This window comes from Macaca fascicularis, chromosome 15 (assembly GCF_037993035.2).
Source record: "Macaca fascicularis isolate 582-1 chromosome 15, T2T-MFA8v1.1".
Taxonomy (NCBI): domain Eukaryota; kingdom Metazoa; phylum Chordata; class Mammalia; order Primates; family Cercopithecidae; genus Macaca; species Macaca fascicularis.
The window spans coordinates 94,252,566-94,265,994 of record NC_088389.1 but is presented as its reverse complement, the minus strand read 5'-3'; the positions used below and the strand labels follow the sequence as shown (position 1 = coordinate 94,265,994).

At 42.6% G+C, this 13,429-nt stretch overlaps 1 protein-coding gene across 7 annotated transcripts in view; it reads left to right on the top strand.

Annotated features, from left to right (window-relative positions):
- RCL1 (RNA terminal phosphate cyclase like 1) overlaps nt 1-12,599 on the top strand; it is a 63,026-nt gene extending 50,427 nt beyond the window's left edge. For 6 of the 7 annotated variants that reach the window (XM_065530595.2, XM_005581793.5, XM_074017541.1 and 3 more), the window contains 2 exons: nt 1,685-1,788; nt 12,292-12,599. In XM_065530595.2, the coding sequence (XP_065386667.1) occupies nt 1,685-1,788; nt 12,292-12,442 (255 nt within the window). In that variant the 3' untranslated portion in view covers nt 12,443-12,599. Of the gene's footprint in view, nt 1-1,684; nt 1,789-12,105; nt 12,196-12,291 lie in introns of all 7 variants that reach the window. The other variant, XM_065530594.2, reaches the window with a different exon arrangement.
- The last annotated feature ends 830 nt before the right edge of the window (nt 12,600-13,429 follow it).

The window sequence follows — 13,429 nt, the reverse complement described above, 5'->3', positions numbered from 1 at the left end:
TGGGCTACCCACCTTTTCTATGCTGTATGTGCTTCTCCGCAGGCAGAAGTGGTGCCTTCCAGGCTGGTCGTCTGGCCGTTCCTTGCTGGCCCTGGCATTTTGTTTTTCCCCATCATTCTGTTCTTCCTTCCTCCCCAAACCCTGCTCATCCCTCCAGGGCTGTTTCAAGTAGTCCTGACTCCTAAAGCCCCCCCTCTCGTATCTGGCAGGTGATACCTCCCTACCCACCCTGGCATAGGTAGGGTGATAGCTCCTACCACTTCCTCCATGATGTCCTGTACAGGGACCTTAGCATATCTCTTGCATTAAAATATTGGTCCAGTGAATGGTGAAATAACAACAGTGATAGGAAGCAGAGACTGAAGAGAACACTTTAATTTTAGGCTGTCTTACGAAAGGGAGCAAGATCTGTAAAACAGTTTCGTTGGTTGTCGTATTTTCCATGGGTCAGGTTTTTCTTTTTGGGTAGAAAAGGAAAATGAACTGTCCTTGTCCTGGAATTTGCTATGTGATATAAATGTTGTTCCCTGTTCTTTATTAGGTAGTTTAGGGACGTGCAATAGATTTTCATAAAGGCTAGCAGTTAAGATCAGTCCTTATTTCCTTCACCATTATTAGGGCTACTAAATGATTTCTGACAGCCAGAGATGCACCTGAAAATGGATTTATTTCCTACCCTACATGCCTTAAAAAGGAGGCGGGGCAGTTGTACCCACATGAACAGCACTGCTGGCCACCTATCCTGTTCAGTCTAGCCTTGGATAGTAACGTGCCTTGGTCAGAGACTGGATTTCTAATTGTGACCTGTGCAAAATATGTAGAAATTCAAGGTTATCCTTCTTTCACTATGTACAATATGTTTTAAATAAAGTTATTCCTGAAAGAATGATCAGAACACGTTTGTATACTTACGTATGCATCTACTGGAAGCAAAACAGCTAAAATGACTGAGAAAAAAACAAAATTAGAAAGGCAACCTAAGCAGTTGTAACTCAGGAGAAAGTGTTTGAAGAGAAGTCTGTTCTGCCTGTTAATTTGGGAGAAAGGGAAGGAAAAAGGGGTGGAAGGCATAATTTTATACGTAAGTAATAAGAATGAAGGGATCTGACCTTAATGATTCTTCAGTTTTAAGGAACTCAGGAGGAGATAAAGGAGAGAAGTTAATAGAGCATGGCAAGCAGTTTCCTGAATGTATTTGAATAAGTGTAAAAGGAAGGCCATGAAAAGGCCATTTCATGTCAGATAGACTGTGTTGTTCTGTGACAGATTAAATAAATATGAGCGTCATCCACTTAACCCTTGGAATTAACTCTACATCTTGTAGAACTGATTAAACTTTTTTTTTTTTTGCATATACTCAATAAAGATGATGTCCTCCTGCTGCTGCTTTAATTACAAAGGGAAAGTTTCTTTCTTTTTTTTTTTTACTAGATTCACTTAAGAAGATTTGAATCTGATAGTCTCATTCTGATAGTCTCAACTATTACAGTTGCTCTAATTGTTAGTTTAACCCTCTACAGTCAGTTGATGTAAGGATTACTCTTATAAGACCTGTATTCTGTTTTATTATTGCTTGAACTTTGGATTTTGATATTATGAGTGTATGTTTCTGTATTTTTTTTCCTCCTCTCTTTTGTTGGCTTTCCATTTTCTGGTTTGTACAATTATTAATTTGTGTTTACAGGGTGGATGTGTAGATTCAACCAACCAAAGCCTGGCACTACTACTCATGACCCTTGGACAGCAGGATGTTTCCAAAGTCCTGCTAGGCCCTCTGTCTCCCTACACGTAAGTTATTCTTTTTCAACCTCGTTATTCTGTCCAGTTTAATTTTCTCATTGCCCAAAATGACAAAGGTGTTGTGCTGCACAGAGCCTGCACTATGAACACCTGCTTGTATTTATCCTCAAATCAGCCAGCAGTTGTCACTCTTAACCTGGTGTTTATTTTTACATACAAGGATTTTTGCCTTCTTTCCTTCCTCAGTCCCATGTAACTAAAGTTGCATGATCTCTGTTGGACAGTTACTTTGTTCGTGCTTTAGGTTTTGTTTCCAGGTTAGAGGAAACTCCTGGTTTGGTGTAGCTTCGATTTTATTACTAGTTTTTTTTTTAAATCATTCTTTTCCTTAGCTGTCTAACTTACTGTGGGAAAACAGGCTTTTTGTCTAAGATGATGGGGTATGAGCTCACTGGAAAAGATGACAAAAGACAGAGTTTGTATTAATGCTACTGGACTAGTAGGGAATTGTAGAAGTGAATTTGGACCATTGAATGTTAGCAGAAGTTGACTGCTGTGGTATGAAAGCAAGCACTCTTCAAAAAGAATAGGGTGTCAGAAGACTTGAATTATAAATGACACCGTGAAAGAAGCATTTCCTGTTGATAGTAAATGAGGTTGCGAAAAACAGCCTATTTGAGTACTGACATTTTGTGTGTGTGTGTGTTTTCACGTGCTTGCATACTTAGAGATCATCATATGGGCCATCTGAGGGCGGTGAGCTGGGTGGCGGGGAATATTCAGGTAGATATGAGACTGAACTGTCCTTTTTCGGTTATCATGGTACCGATGCTGTATATCTGAAAGGTACAGTACTGTGATAACTGAAGAATGGTGGTGTCATCACATTGAGAAAGGGTTGGGGACTGTGGTGGAGCTATGCAGCCTTGGGCTGTGGCTTTGGGGGCATGAAAACCAGGAGCTTGAAATAAATTCTTTTGGAGGCTTTTTTTTTTTTTTTGAATTGGTGGTAGGAGGGTTTTTTGGAACAGAAAAATGGAAGAGAATACATTGTGTTAGCAGAGAGGGAAGACTGGTAAACAGGAAACTCGTGAGGACCACATTATCTCCTGATAGCTTGTGTAAAAGTATTTTGCAGGACAGGATACCTAAGATTGAGTAATCCTAAATGGCATGGTAACATCAGTAGTAAACATTGCTAAAATAGACTTGGTAGTTAAGTACTTGGAGAGGAGATGAGGGCTGGGAGAACGACACCCTAGGTACAGAGACTCGCTTCCTATAGAGAGCTCACTGGAGGCGGCTGCCAACTGTGTGACCACCATGGCCCTGCCAGCTTTGTAGCTGGGCTCATAGCTGCCGTTTCCCAGCCCTTGCTTCAGGCCTGGAGAAGTCCTGCTTGCACACACGGTATGGGGTGTGGGGTGTTGTCTTGAGTGTGTGTGGTCCTGGAGCATGGGGTTTGGCAGAACATTCTGTGAAAATGGAATATATATATATATATTTTTTTTTTTTTCTTGACACTTTTTTCTTTTGCTTTTGGAGATTTTTCTTTTTTTTTTTTTTTTTTTTTTTTGAGACGGAGTCTGGCTCTGTCGCCCGGGCTAGAGTGCAGTGGCGGGATCTCAGCTCACTGCAAGCTCCGCCCCCCGGGTTTACGCCATTCTCCTGCCTCAGCCTCCCGAGTAGCTAGGACTACAGGCGCCCGCCGCCTCGCCCGGCTAGTTTTTTGTATTTTTTAGTAGAGACGGGGTTTCACCGTGTTCGCCAGGATGGTCTCGATCTCCTGACCTCGTGATCCGCCCGTCTCGGCCTCCCAAAGTGCTGGGATTACAGGCTTGAGCCACCGCGCCCGGCCAACTTTTGGAGATTTTTCAATTTGACCCCAGGACCTGTATAATCTTTTCAAGCTTTGCAGAGATGCTCAAGATGTGACTGGACATTTTTTAAAGTTCCTGTGTCCTCTTCAAAACATGTTCTCACCAAACATTAATTGTAGTGTCTTTTCTTCAGAAAACTTGCCTAAAATGACTTTCTTTCCTGGGAAGACAAAGTGTCCTGCTCTGAATGGAGCTTTAAAGGAGTAGCACAAATTGTAAGATGATGTATCTTGAGGCTGGACATTCTGCTGCCTCCCAGAGCTTTGTGCAGAGGGGTCTGCCGGGGTGGGAAAGGGAAGCCTCCTTTCTTTTTGATAAACTAGCATAAGGACGGGTAAGGGAGTCTATTTTCAAGAAAGCTGGATCTGTTTAGTACTCTTTCTGCCCCTAATCACTGTGGACAGCTCCAGCAGCACAAAGAGATGAAGGGCAAAGGCAGGACACAGCAGGCAAAGTTAACATTGTATTTGTGAGTATAGTTGAGGATAAAAAAGGGATGAAATCCATGGTGAGGACCATCATAGTGGGGGAACAGTTTATTCTAGATGGATTCAAGAGCTTTGGAGACCAAACTAACACATTTATTTTTATGTGCAGTTAAAGTCATAGAAACCTGTTTTGTGAAACCTCAGATTTCTAAAGAAAACCAGAAGCAAGACCTTCCTTGGTTTAAAAAAAAAAAAAAAAAGCATATCTTCAAGCAGTTTGGACCTGTTTTCATTTGTATAAAATATATTTTTAAATGTCTATTTAAAGAGCATTGGGATTGCTGTTGGTGGTTTTCTGTGCTACTTGAGAAAGTAAGTCTGTATGTGTGAAACTTTTTTTTTTTTTGAGGCAGAGCTTTGCTCTGTTGCCCAGGCTGGAGTGCAGTGGCGTCTCCGCTCACTGCAAGCTCTGGCTCCTGGGTTCACACCATTCTCCTGCCTCAGCCTCCTGAGTAGCTGGGACTACAGGTGCCCGCCATCACGCCCGGCTAATTTTTTGTATTTTTAGTAGAGATGGAGTTTCACCGTGTTAGCCAGGATGGTCTCGATCTCCTGACCTCGTAACACACCCGCCTCGGCCTCTCAAAGTGCTGGGATTACAGGCGTGAGCCACTGCGTCCAGCCAATGTGAAACTCTTTTAGAAAGGCCCAAGAGACTTTTTTTTCAGTAGAATAAAATATTATTGGATAATCACTGGTATATGAAGATCCTATTTCTGTTAAATTTGAGTTTTAGGTGGCTTACAGTTAGTGACAGTAGTTGCACCCTCCATTCAACAAGCTTAATTTTACAGTTTAGGGAGGGAGGATTTATACTTTTGGATTAACAGCAAGAAAAATAGCAAAAATTAAGATGCATCTTAATTAGCACTTTCAGAAATTGTTTGTGGAATGAGACTGCAGTTACAGAGCTTCTGCATTCTGCCAGTGCACAGGCCTTGGAGTCCAGCCTATTTGGACTTAAGGCTCTGCCACTTGCCACCAGGAGACCATGGAAATGGTGTTTAGCATCTTGGAGCCTTGGTGTCATTTGTAGATAAGGTGCATGGTCCTGAAGTCCTGGACTTGTGGAAATGGAATGAAGCTTAGATGAAGTCAGATGCTTATGCTCCTGGCAATGTGCCTGAGGAGCTGTCAGCGCTGGGTGCTGTGGTTTCTGCCTGGACACCCCCTCACCCTGCTGCAGTCCAGTCCCTTGGTCAGGTCACTTTTTTTTTTATTTTTTAAACTGCTCCTTGAGGAGCAGGACTACCCCATAGGCAGTGTGGCCACAGTAGCCCGGTCAGGTCACTTTGAACCCCAGGAGGCCTGGTAAACTTGCTTTGGGTGATTTTAGGGTTTAGGTCATCTGTAAGTGGTCTGCCCAGCTACCTATAAATCTATATCCATTAATTTTAAATTATGGATTAAAAATTTTTAATTTCTAGTTATTATTTTTATGACTGACTTTCCCTAGTCACATTACTGAGCAAACTACACACATCTTATTGATCCTAAGAATTCTCTAAGGTAGATGTTTATTTAAAAAACACCATGTTTACTGTGTGCAAGATGTTGTTTTAAGTGCTCACACATATTAGCTTATTTGGTTTTCATCATAACTTTGTAAGGGCAAAAAAGGCAAGTACTATCATGTGCACCATCTTACAGGTGGTGGGATTGAGACACAGAGAGACACAGAGAGGTCAAGTTACATGCCAAGTTACATCACACAGACAGTAAGTGGGGTTCAGACCTGGACAGTCTCCTCCAGTCACTGCTTCCCTTACCCACTGTGCTTTTATGTAAGAGCTGGGATTCCATCCATATCACTGGACTCAAAGCACCTTGCCTGAGGCAGGATGCCATGCTACATCTTTTCAGCAAAGTCCTTGTTTCAAATTCTGCTGTAAAATGATCTCTTTCTATCTTTAGTTGGAAATCTAAAATAAACCATGACTTTTTTTTTTTTTCTGACTTTAATTAATGATCTTTTTCCATGACTGTGGAAGTGCTAAGGAGCTAGAAGACACTGTCCTTGTTAAACACAAACGGACTGGGGCTTCCTGGCCCACTCAGTCTAAAGCACAGCCCTCTGAAGAACCCATGAGGAAACCAATGGGGAAACTGGGAACTGCCAGCCAAACCTGCCACTCCTTGGGGTCAGTGGCCTCACTGCATTCTGTGAGCTTGCACAGTACCACTGTGTCTTAGGTTTGTGAAGCATTTAAATACTGTAAAGCCCCATCACCTGATGTTTAAGCCCCAGAACATATTTGGTGTATGGTAAAAGCAAGTGATAGGCTTCCTTCTCAGATAAAAAAGAGGTCAGTGACCTGCTCATGGTGAGATCCTGTCTGAACTGGGCCTGGGACCCCGTCTCCTGACAGTGCAGCTAGCCTGATTCTCTGTTTCCTGCTGCCCCAGTAACAATGTAGTAACTTCATTTTTGGAGGAGAGGTCAGCTGGTCTTTGGAAAAGCCACTATTTTGCAGAACAAGCATCAGCAGTATATTTAAAAGCTGCCATGTAATGACTATAGGGACTCCATCCAGCAGATCCTTTTCTTATCTCCAGATTTTTCCCCTCAACTTGCAGAGCATCTCTTTACACCTGAGATGTAGGTACCCCCAGCTCTGTCCCATATCCAGTGGCATAGAAACCAGGTGGCTTGGTGGAGCAGGACGCAGGACCCTCTGTTGTGGTTTGTGCCTGTGGGAGCTGCCAGAGAGAGGGCTTACCCCATGATTGCCCTCACCCCATTCTCTCACATGCGTCAAAATAGGGGTCTGGTGGGAGGGGCTGTGTTTAAGGGTGGGATCTGGCAGCCTGTTAAATCCTGGTCACTTGGGATTCAATGGACCTATGACCATGAGCCTCATGGCCTTTCCTGTTGACCAGCAGTGGCAGTGGGAACAACTCACCTTTTGAAAATACATAGGAAGGCCGGGCGCGGTGGCTCACACCTGTAATCCCAGCACTTTGGGAAGCCAAGGCGGGCAGATCATGAGGTTAGGAGTTCAAGACCAGCCTGGTCAACATGGTGAAACCCCGTCTCTACTAAAAATATAAAATTAGCTGGGCGTGGTGGCGCATGCCTGTAATCCCAGCTACTTGGGAGGCTGAGGCAGGAGAATCACTTGAACCTGGGAGGCGGAGGTTGCAGTGAGCTGAGATCGCACCATTGCAACCCAGCCTGGGCGACAGAGCAAGACTCCGTCTCAAAACAAAATAAAAAATAAAAATAAAATAAAATACATAGGAAAAGTTATCTCTGTGCTCCAGAATTCTCTGAAACCTAATTGTCAGATAGACTAGAGGCTTTCGTAGAAAAGTCAGTTGCTTTTTGTTTTCTGAAAATCGTTTTGTCCTGGTGGGGGTGAAAAAGCCTCACTGCAGATAATCACATGTCAGGTGTTAAAATCCTTTACACAGGAGTTGCATAGAGCCCCTGCTGCCCAGAATGGTTCTTCTGAAAAGCTACTATTTGCGCTGTGTGGGTGGTTGCTCATTGAGGGGCAGAGCTGCTCTCGGTGAGCGGTGGGTCTCTCTCTGCCCTGGCTGTGCGGCTCTGTGGTTCTATCTAGGAAGTGTGAATCTCCAGTATAGTGCTGTGGAAGAGAGGGGCAGGGAAATGTGAACTCCAAAGGCGGTGCCTCAGTGCAGCTGCAGCTGTGGAGAGCTAGCTGTTGGGCTGTGGAGAAGGATGTGGATCAGCACTGGATGAGACTTTGTTAGTGCATGTAGATACAGGGCGAGCTTACACTTCATTTGCTTTTCATTTTCTTAAGGAGGCTGTTTGCTGGGATTTAATATTGTCTGTGGTGAATTTTCAGGTTCTGAGCATTTTTGCTCTTCAATATCCCAGCTACCAGAGACATAGGGAGAATGGGGCTAGAGGTAGGGGAAAGATTCTGAAATGTACCTTAATCCAGTCTCTTACACAGTCTTCCTTGGACAGGCTGAGGGTTTGGCAGAACATTATGTAAAAAGTGGAACTAACTTTGCTTTTTCTAACTGTTCCAAAGGCTACAAATACCCCAAACTTGCAAATACACAAACCTGCACACTTGAGCCTGTGTTCCTCCCATCCTTCTCCAAGGGATCAGAAGCAAGCTGAGGCCACGTAGAAATTCTGCCAGCTGGGGAGGGTGTCTGGTTTTTCAAGCACAGTTGAGTGATTCAGAGTGAAGTAGGCTGGGTGAGATCCTGGGAGCAGAGCATGCCCCAGGCCTGTATTAGTTTGAGGCAGCAGCAAAGGAGAGACCAATTTGTTTTCTCCTTCAGATGCAGATGAGTGGGTGAGATGGCTGACCTTTTCCGGGTTGCCGCCAGCTGGAAGCTTTGCCCGCAGATGTGGACTGTTTATCTATGGTTCGATGTGTTTTCTTTTTTCCATAGGACAGGATGGGGGAGATGGTGGGATGGATAGAAAGCAACAATGACAACAAAAGTTTAATTGGTTAGTAAGACAAGAAAGCCAGCAGGGAACGCTGACTTCCCTTAATTGCCAAGAATGTTGAAAGTTGTTTCCCAAAATTACCCCAACTCCTAAATTCTATCCAGTGCCTCTTTACTGAGAACCTCATACAGTGCCTTGTTTGAATAACAGGTTCAGTGATGGAGAAGAGCGTTGCCCTTGAGGTGCTTAAATAATTTAATGAGGGGGAAGGGGACAGTTATACATAAGCATTTAATTAGACACCATGAGCAGAGAATGCTATGGAAACCTGGAGGGGTGGGAAAGATCGTTTGGGGTGGGCTTTATGGGCTAGGAAAGGCTTCATAGAAAAGTTGACAAATGTGATGTTATTTTAAAGGTCGAGATAAACTTGCACATTCCTAGATGGAAGGAAAGCAAGGAATTGGGAGATTTTTTTCTGTGAGCATCCAGCACTGACCAGAACTCCTGCTCTCTGGGGTTGTTAATGTTTCATCTCAGCCCCTGATGCACTGGTCACTTCAGTCACAGGGTCAGGAATTGTTCAGGCCCCCTTTTCTCCATATAGCTGTTTCCTTCCTTTGACTAGATCAGTGCTCTTAGCACAGAGGGGTGGGAATGGGAGGGAAATTCATCAATTCAGGCTTTATATGTAGTTTGGTATACACCGAGTAGGGGTGAGAACCAGGATCAGTTGTTTTATAACATGGCAAATATGTATTGATTTCTCTACTTTAAAAAGCTTTATTGAGATACAATTCACATATGACACAATTTACCCATTTTAAGTACACAGTTTAAAGACTTGTGTAACCACAGCCACAATCTAATTTTAGAACATTTTTACTACCTCCAGAAAGAAACCCTGTGCCAACTTGCAGTCTCTCCCATTCTTCCCCCTCTCCCCAGCCCCAGGCAACCACAAATCTCCTTTCTGCCTCTGATAGATTTGCCTGTTGTGGCTTTTTCGTATTCGGTAGATAGAATCATACACTATATGGTCCTTTGTGACTGGATTCTTTCACTTAGCATAATGTTTTCAGGGTTCATCGACGTAGCATGTATCAGTACTTGATTCCTTTTTTATGACAGAAAAAAAAAAATCTCCCATTGAATGGATATACCACACTTTATGCATTCATCAGTTGATAGACATTTGGGTTGCTTCTGCGTTTTGACTCTTGTGAGTAATGCCATTATGAACATTTGTATGCAAGTTTTTGTGTGGGTGTGTTTTCATTTCTCTTCTATATATTCCTAAGAGTAGAATTACCGTATCCTATGGTAACTCCCTGGTTAACATTTTGAGGAACTGCCAGATTGTTTTCCACAGTGGCTGTACCATTTTACATTCCTACCAGCAGTGTATGAGGCTGCTGGTGGTTCTGCCTTCTCACCCACACTTTTGTTATTGTATGTCTTTTTTATTATGGCCATCCTATTGGATATGAAGTGATATTTCATAGTGGTTTTGATTTTCATTTCCCTAATAACCAATGATGTTGAGCATCTTTTCATGTACTTATTGGATCTTTGTGAGGAAATGTCCATTTAGCTCTCTCATCTTTTTTTTTTTTTCTTTTTTTTTTTTAGTGAGTCTCACTCTGTTGCCCAGGCAGGAGTGCAGTGGTGCAGTCATAGCTCGAGTAGCTAGGACTACAGGCTCCTGCCATCATGCCTGGCTAATTTTAAAACAATTTATTGTAGAGATGGGGGTCGTAATAGACTGGTCTTGAATTCCAGGCCCCAAGCGATTTGCGTGCCTTGGCCTCCCAAAGTGTTGGGATTACAGGTATGAAGTACCACGCCTGTACTCTTCCATCGTTTAATTAGGTTATTTTTATTATTGAGTTGTAAGAGTTGTTTATATAGTCGAGATGCCTGACTTTTATCAGAAATATGACTTGCAGATCTTTTCTCCAATCCTGTAGGTTCTTTTTATTTTCTTGATGGTGCATTTGATGCACAAAGTATTTTAATTTTGATGAAGTCCAGTTAATTTATTTTGTCTCTTATTGCCATCCTTTTGGTGTTGTATTTAAGAAATGGTTAAGAAACTATTGCCTAGCCCAAGGTAATGAATACTCCTGTATTTTTTTTTTTTTTTTTGCGAACTTTATAGTTTTAGCTCTTACAGCTACGACTTTGATCTCTTCTGGGTTAAGTTTTCTGTGTGATGTGAGGAAGGGGCCCAACTTCATTCTTTCACCTGTGGATATCCAGTTGTTCCAGCATCTTTGTTGAAATGATTATGCTTTCCTCATTGAGGAAATTAACCATAACTGTGTGGTTTATTTCTTGATTCTCTTTTCCATTGATCTATGTGTTTAGCATCAGTGTTTTTAAAACTCCATAGATGATTCCATGTGCAGTTGAGATTGAGAACCATCTGGCCAGAGTGGGGAGTTTGGCTGGTTTGACTGGGAGACAGTACAGTGCGAGGTATTTGTAATACTTCACTATAGGTGTGCAAACCATCATTCTTCACTAAGCCAGTGTTCCCTAACCTTGCCCAATGAGAATTGCCAGGGATTCTTGTTAACAATAGATTTCTGGCCTCTATGAACTGGGGAGCACAGGGTCTGGTGGAGGGTAGGAAGGGATCAGCTTTGTGTGTGGCCTATGATTCTGGGTTCTTCCATATGGATATGGACACTTCGTACCAGTTGCAAATTCACGAGAACCTTCAGGAACCTGTGTATTTAATGAACTGTTCAGGTGTGTCTTATGATCAGGCTAGCTGAGGTGATGCTAGGTCTGCCAGGCAAGACCATTAGAAGCCTGTGTACCTGCACTGCGGTTCATCCACAGAATTGCTCTTCCCAAGGTACTCTTGGAGTGATGCCATCACCCTGTGATGATGCCATTGTCCTTGTCATGTTTACTGTGCACACTTCCCCGGCCACCTTATTTAATATTGCCTTCTGCCAAATTTGTACAAATACTGTCATACCCACAGTTCTTCCCCATCTCTGTTGTTTGCTTTGTTTACATTACATAGCACTTTTAAGGAATAATTAATTCATTTATCTTGTCTCTATCTACACCACTAGATTGAAATCCTCATGAGGGAAGGATTTTTATTTTTAATTTTTTTCATTTGAGTGCAATATTCCAAGCACCAACAACAGTGCCTAGCATACAGTACGCACTTGATAAATATTAAGTAAATGCAAAGGTATTATTAGAGAATAATAGAGACTTGTCTATTTCAGCATCAGTAGTCATTGTGCTTGTTTTGTATGTCATGGTGCTGTGAATCATGGAAATAGGTGTTTCTGTCTTTGTGTAGGCCACTCAAAAATCATTGCCTAAGCCAGGTATGGTGGCACACCTGTAGTCCCAGGTACTCAGGAGGCTGAGGTGGAGGATTGCTTGAGTCCAGGAGTTTGAGGCCAGCTTGGGCAACATAGTGAGACCTCGTCTCTTTAAAAAAAAAAAAGAAAAAGTCATCACCATATTTATGTCCATTTTCTGCTAGGTCTGAACTAAATGACTTATGTGTCATGTGCTAACTTCTAACCTTTCCCCCCTCCCTGGTTTAATTTATCTTGCTGTATTGTGTGTGTCTCTGCAGACTATCTCAATCTTCTTTGGAAACTGGCTGGCTGAAAAGAAGTACTATTTAATCAGATTTGATGAGAAGTTCTTAACTTCAGCTCTCTAGGTCTGGCAAATTAAAACCTTGGATTCTAGATGGTAGAGGATAATTTTTTTTTAATGAATTGCTTTTTATTTATTTATTTATTTATTTCCTTTTTAGGATAGAATTTTTGCGGCATTTGAAGAGCTTTTTCCAGATTATGTTTAAAATTGAAACCAAGCCATGTGGTGAAGAACTCAAGGGCGGGGATAAAGTGCTGATGACCTGTGTTGGCATTGGTTTCTCCAACCTTAGCAAGACCCTCAAGTGATAACCATCACAAGATAAGGCCCCAGTGCCTCCAGACAAAGCAGACACTGCCATGGACACCGATGGGACCAAGTCCAAATGGATTAATGCAGGACAGGATAGCCACGTGCTTAATTTTCTGTGAAGAAATATCAATATACAAATAAAAGACATCTCTGTAGCATGTGTTTCCAGCTGTTTCTCCAGTGGCGTTGCCATTCCCCAGGAGGCCCAGTCACCGTGAGAGCTCCCTTGCCTTACCTGGAGGAAGAATGTGCCTTCAGGCCACAGTCATGCTGCTAGAACAGTCTCATAGCTGCAGTTCAGCTGTGCTTCCTCAGCCTACTATCATAGGCTTCCTTGGCCCTCTGTCATGTGGCTGTTTTCCAAACCTGTGGGGTCTGTTACTGTTCTTTCTGCAAGGACTTATCTCCTTGAGCCTCGGTTTTTATTGTAGGGATTAAATGAGATAATATGAGTGGCAGCTCTTCATGAGTCCTGCAGTGCTATGCAAATGTCAGAAATTGGTATATTAGACTATTTATCTTTTGTCTTCTGAATGGATTGCTGTCATGGACACAGACACTGATCTTCATCTGGTTAATTGGATGTATATATGAGGGATGGGTGACTGCAGGGGTCCAAGTAAAGTTATTGGGATGTGTTTTATATTCCAGGTGTGCTATACATTCCTGTTTTATTTTCACAATAGCTCTGTGATGTAAATGCTATCTCCATGAGAAAATTCTTAAAGGGTGTTTCGTTCCTTTGAAATGTATAATGTAAAGACATTAAATCTCCTCATTTAAGGATCTAAGTGTAATAGAGTCAGGGATTTTACCCTTGCAAGCTAATAAGTTAGATTATTACTTTTTTGTTGATGCTCCCAAAAGACATGAGGATCCTGGGTCAGAGATAAAGAACTTTGTTACTCAGCATAGCATGAGCTTCATGTCTACATTGGTTTCCCCTGCTCCCCAGGTCTCACAGTGGACACGGAGGGGCCCAG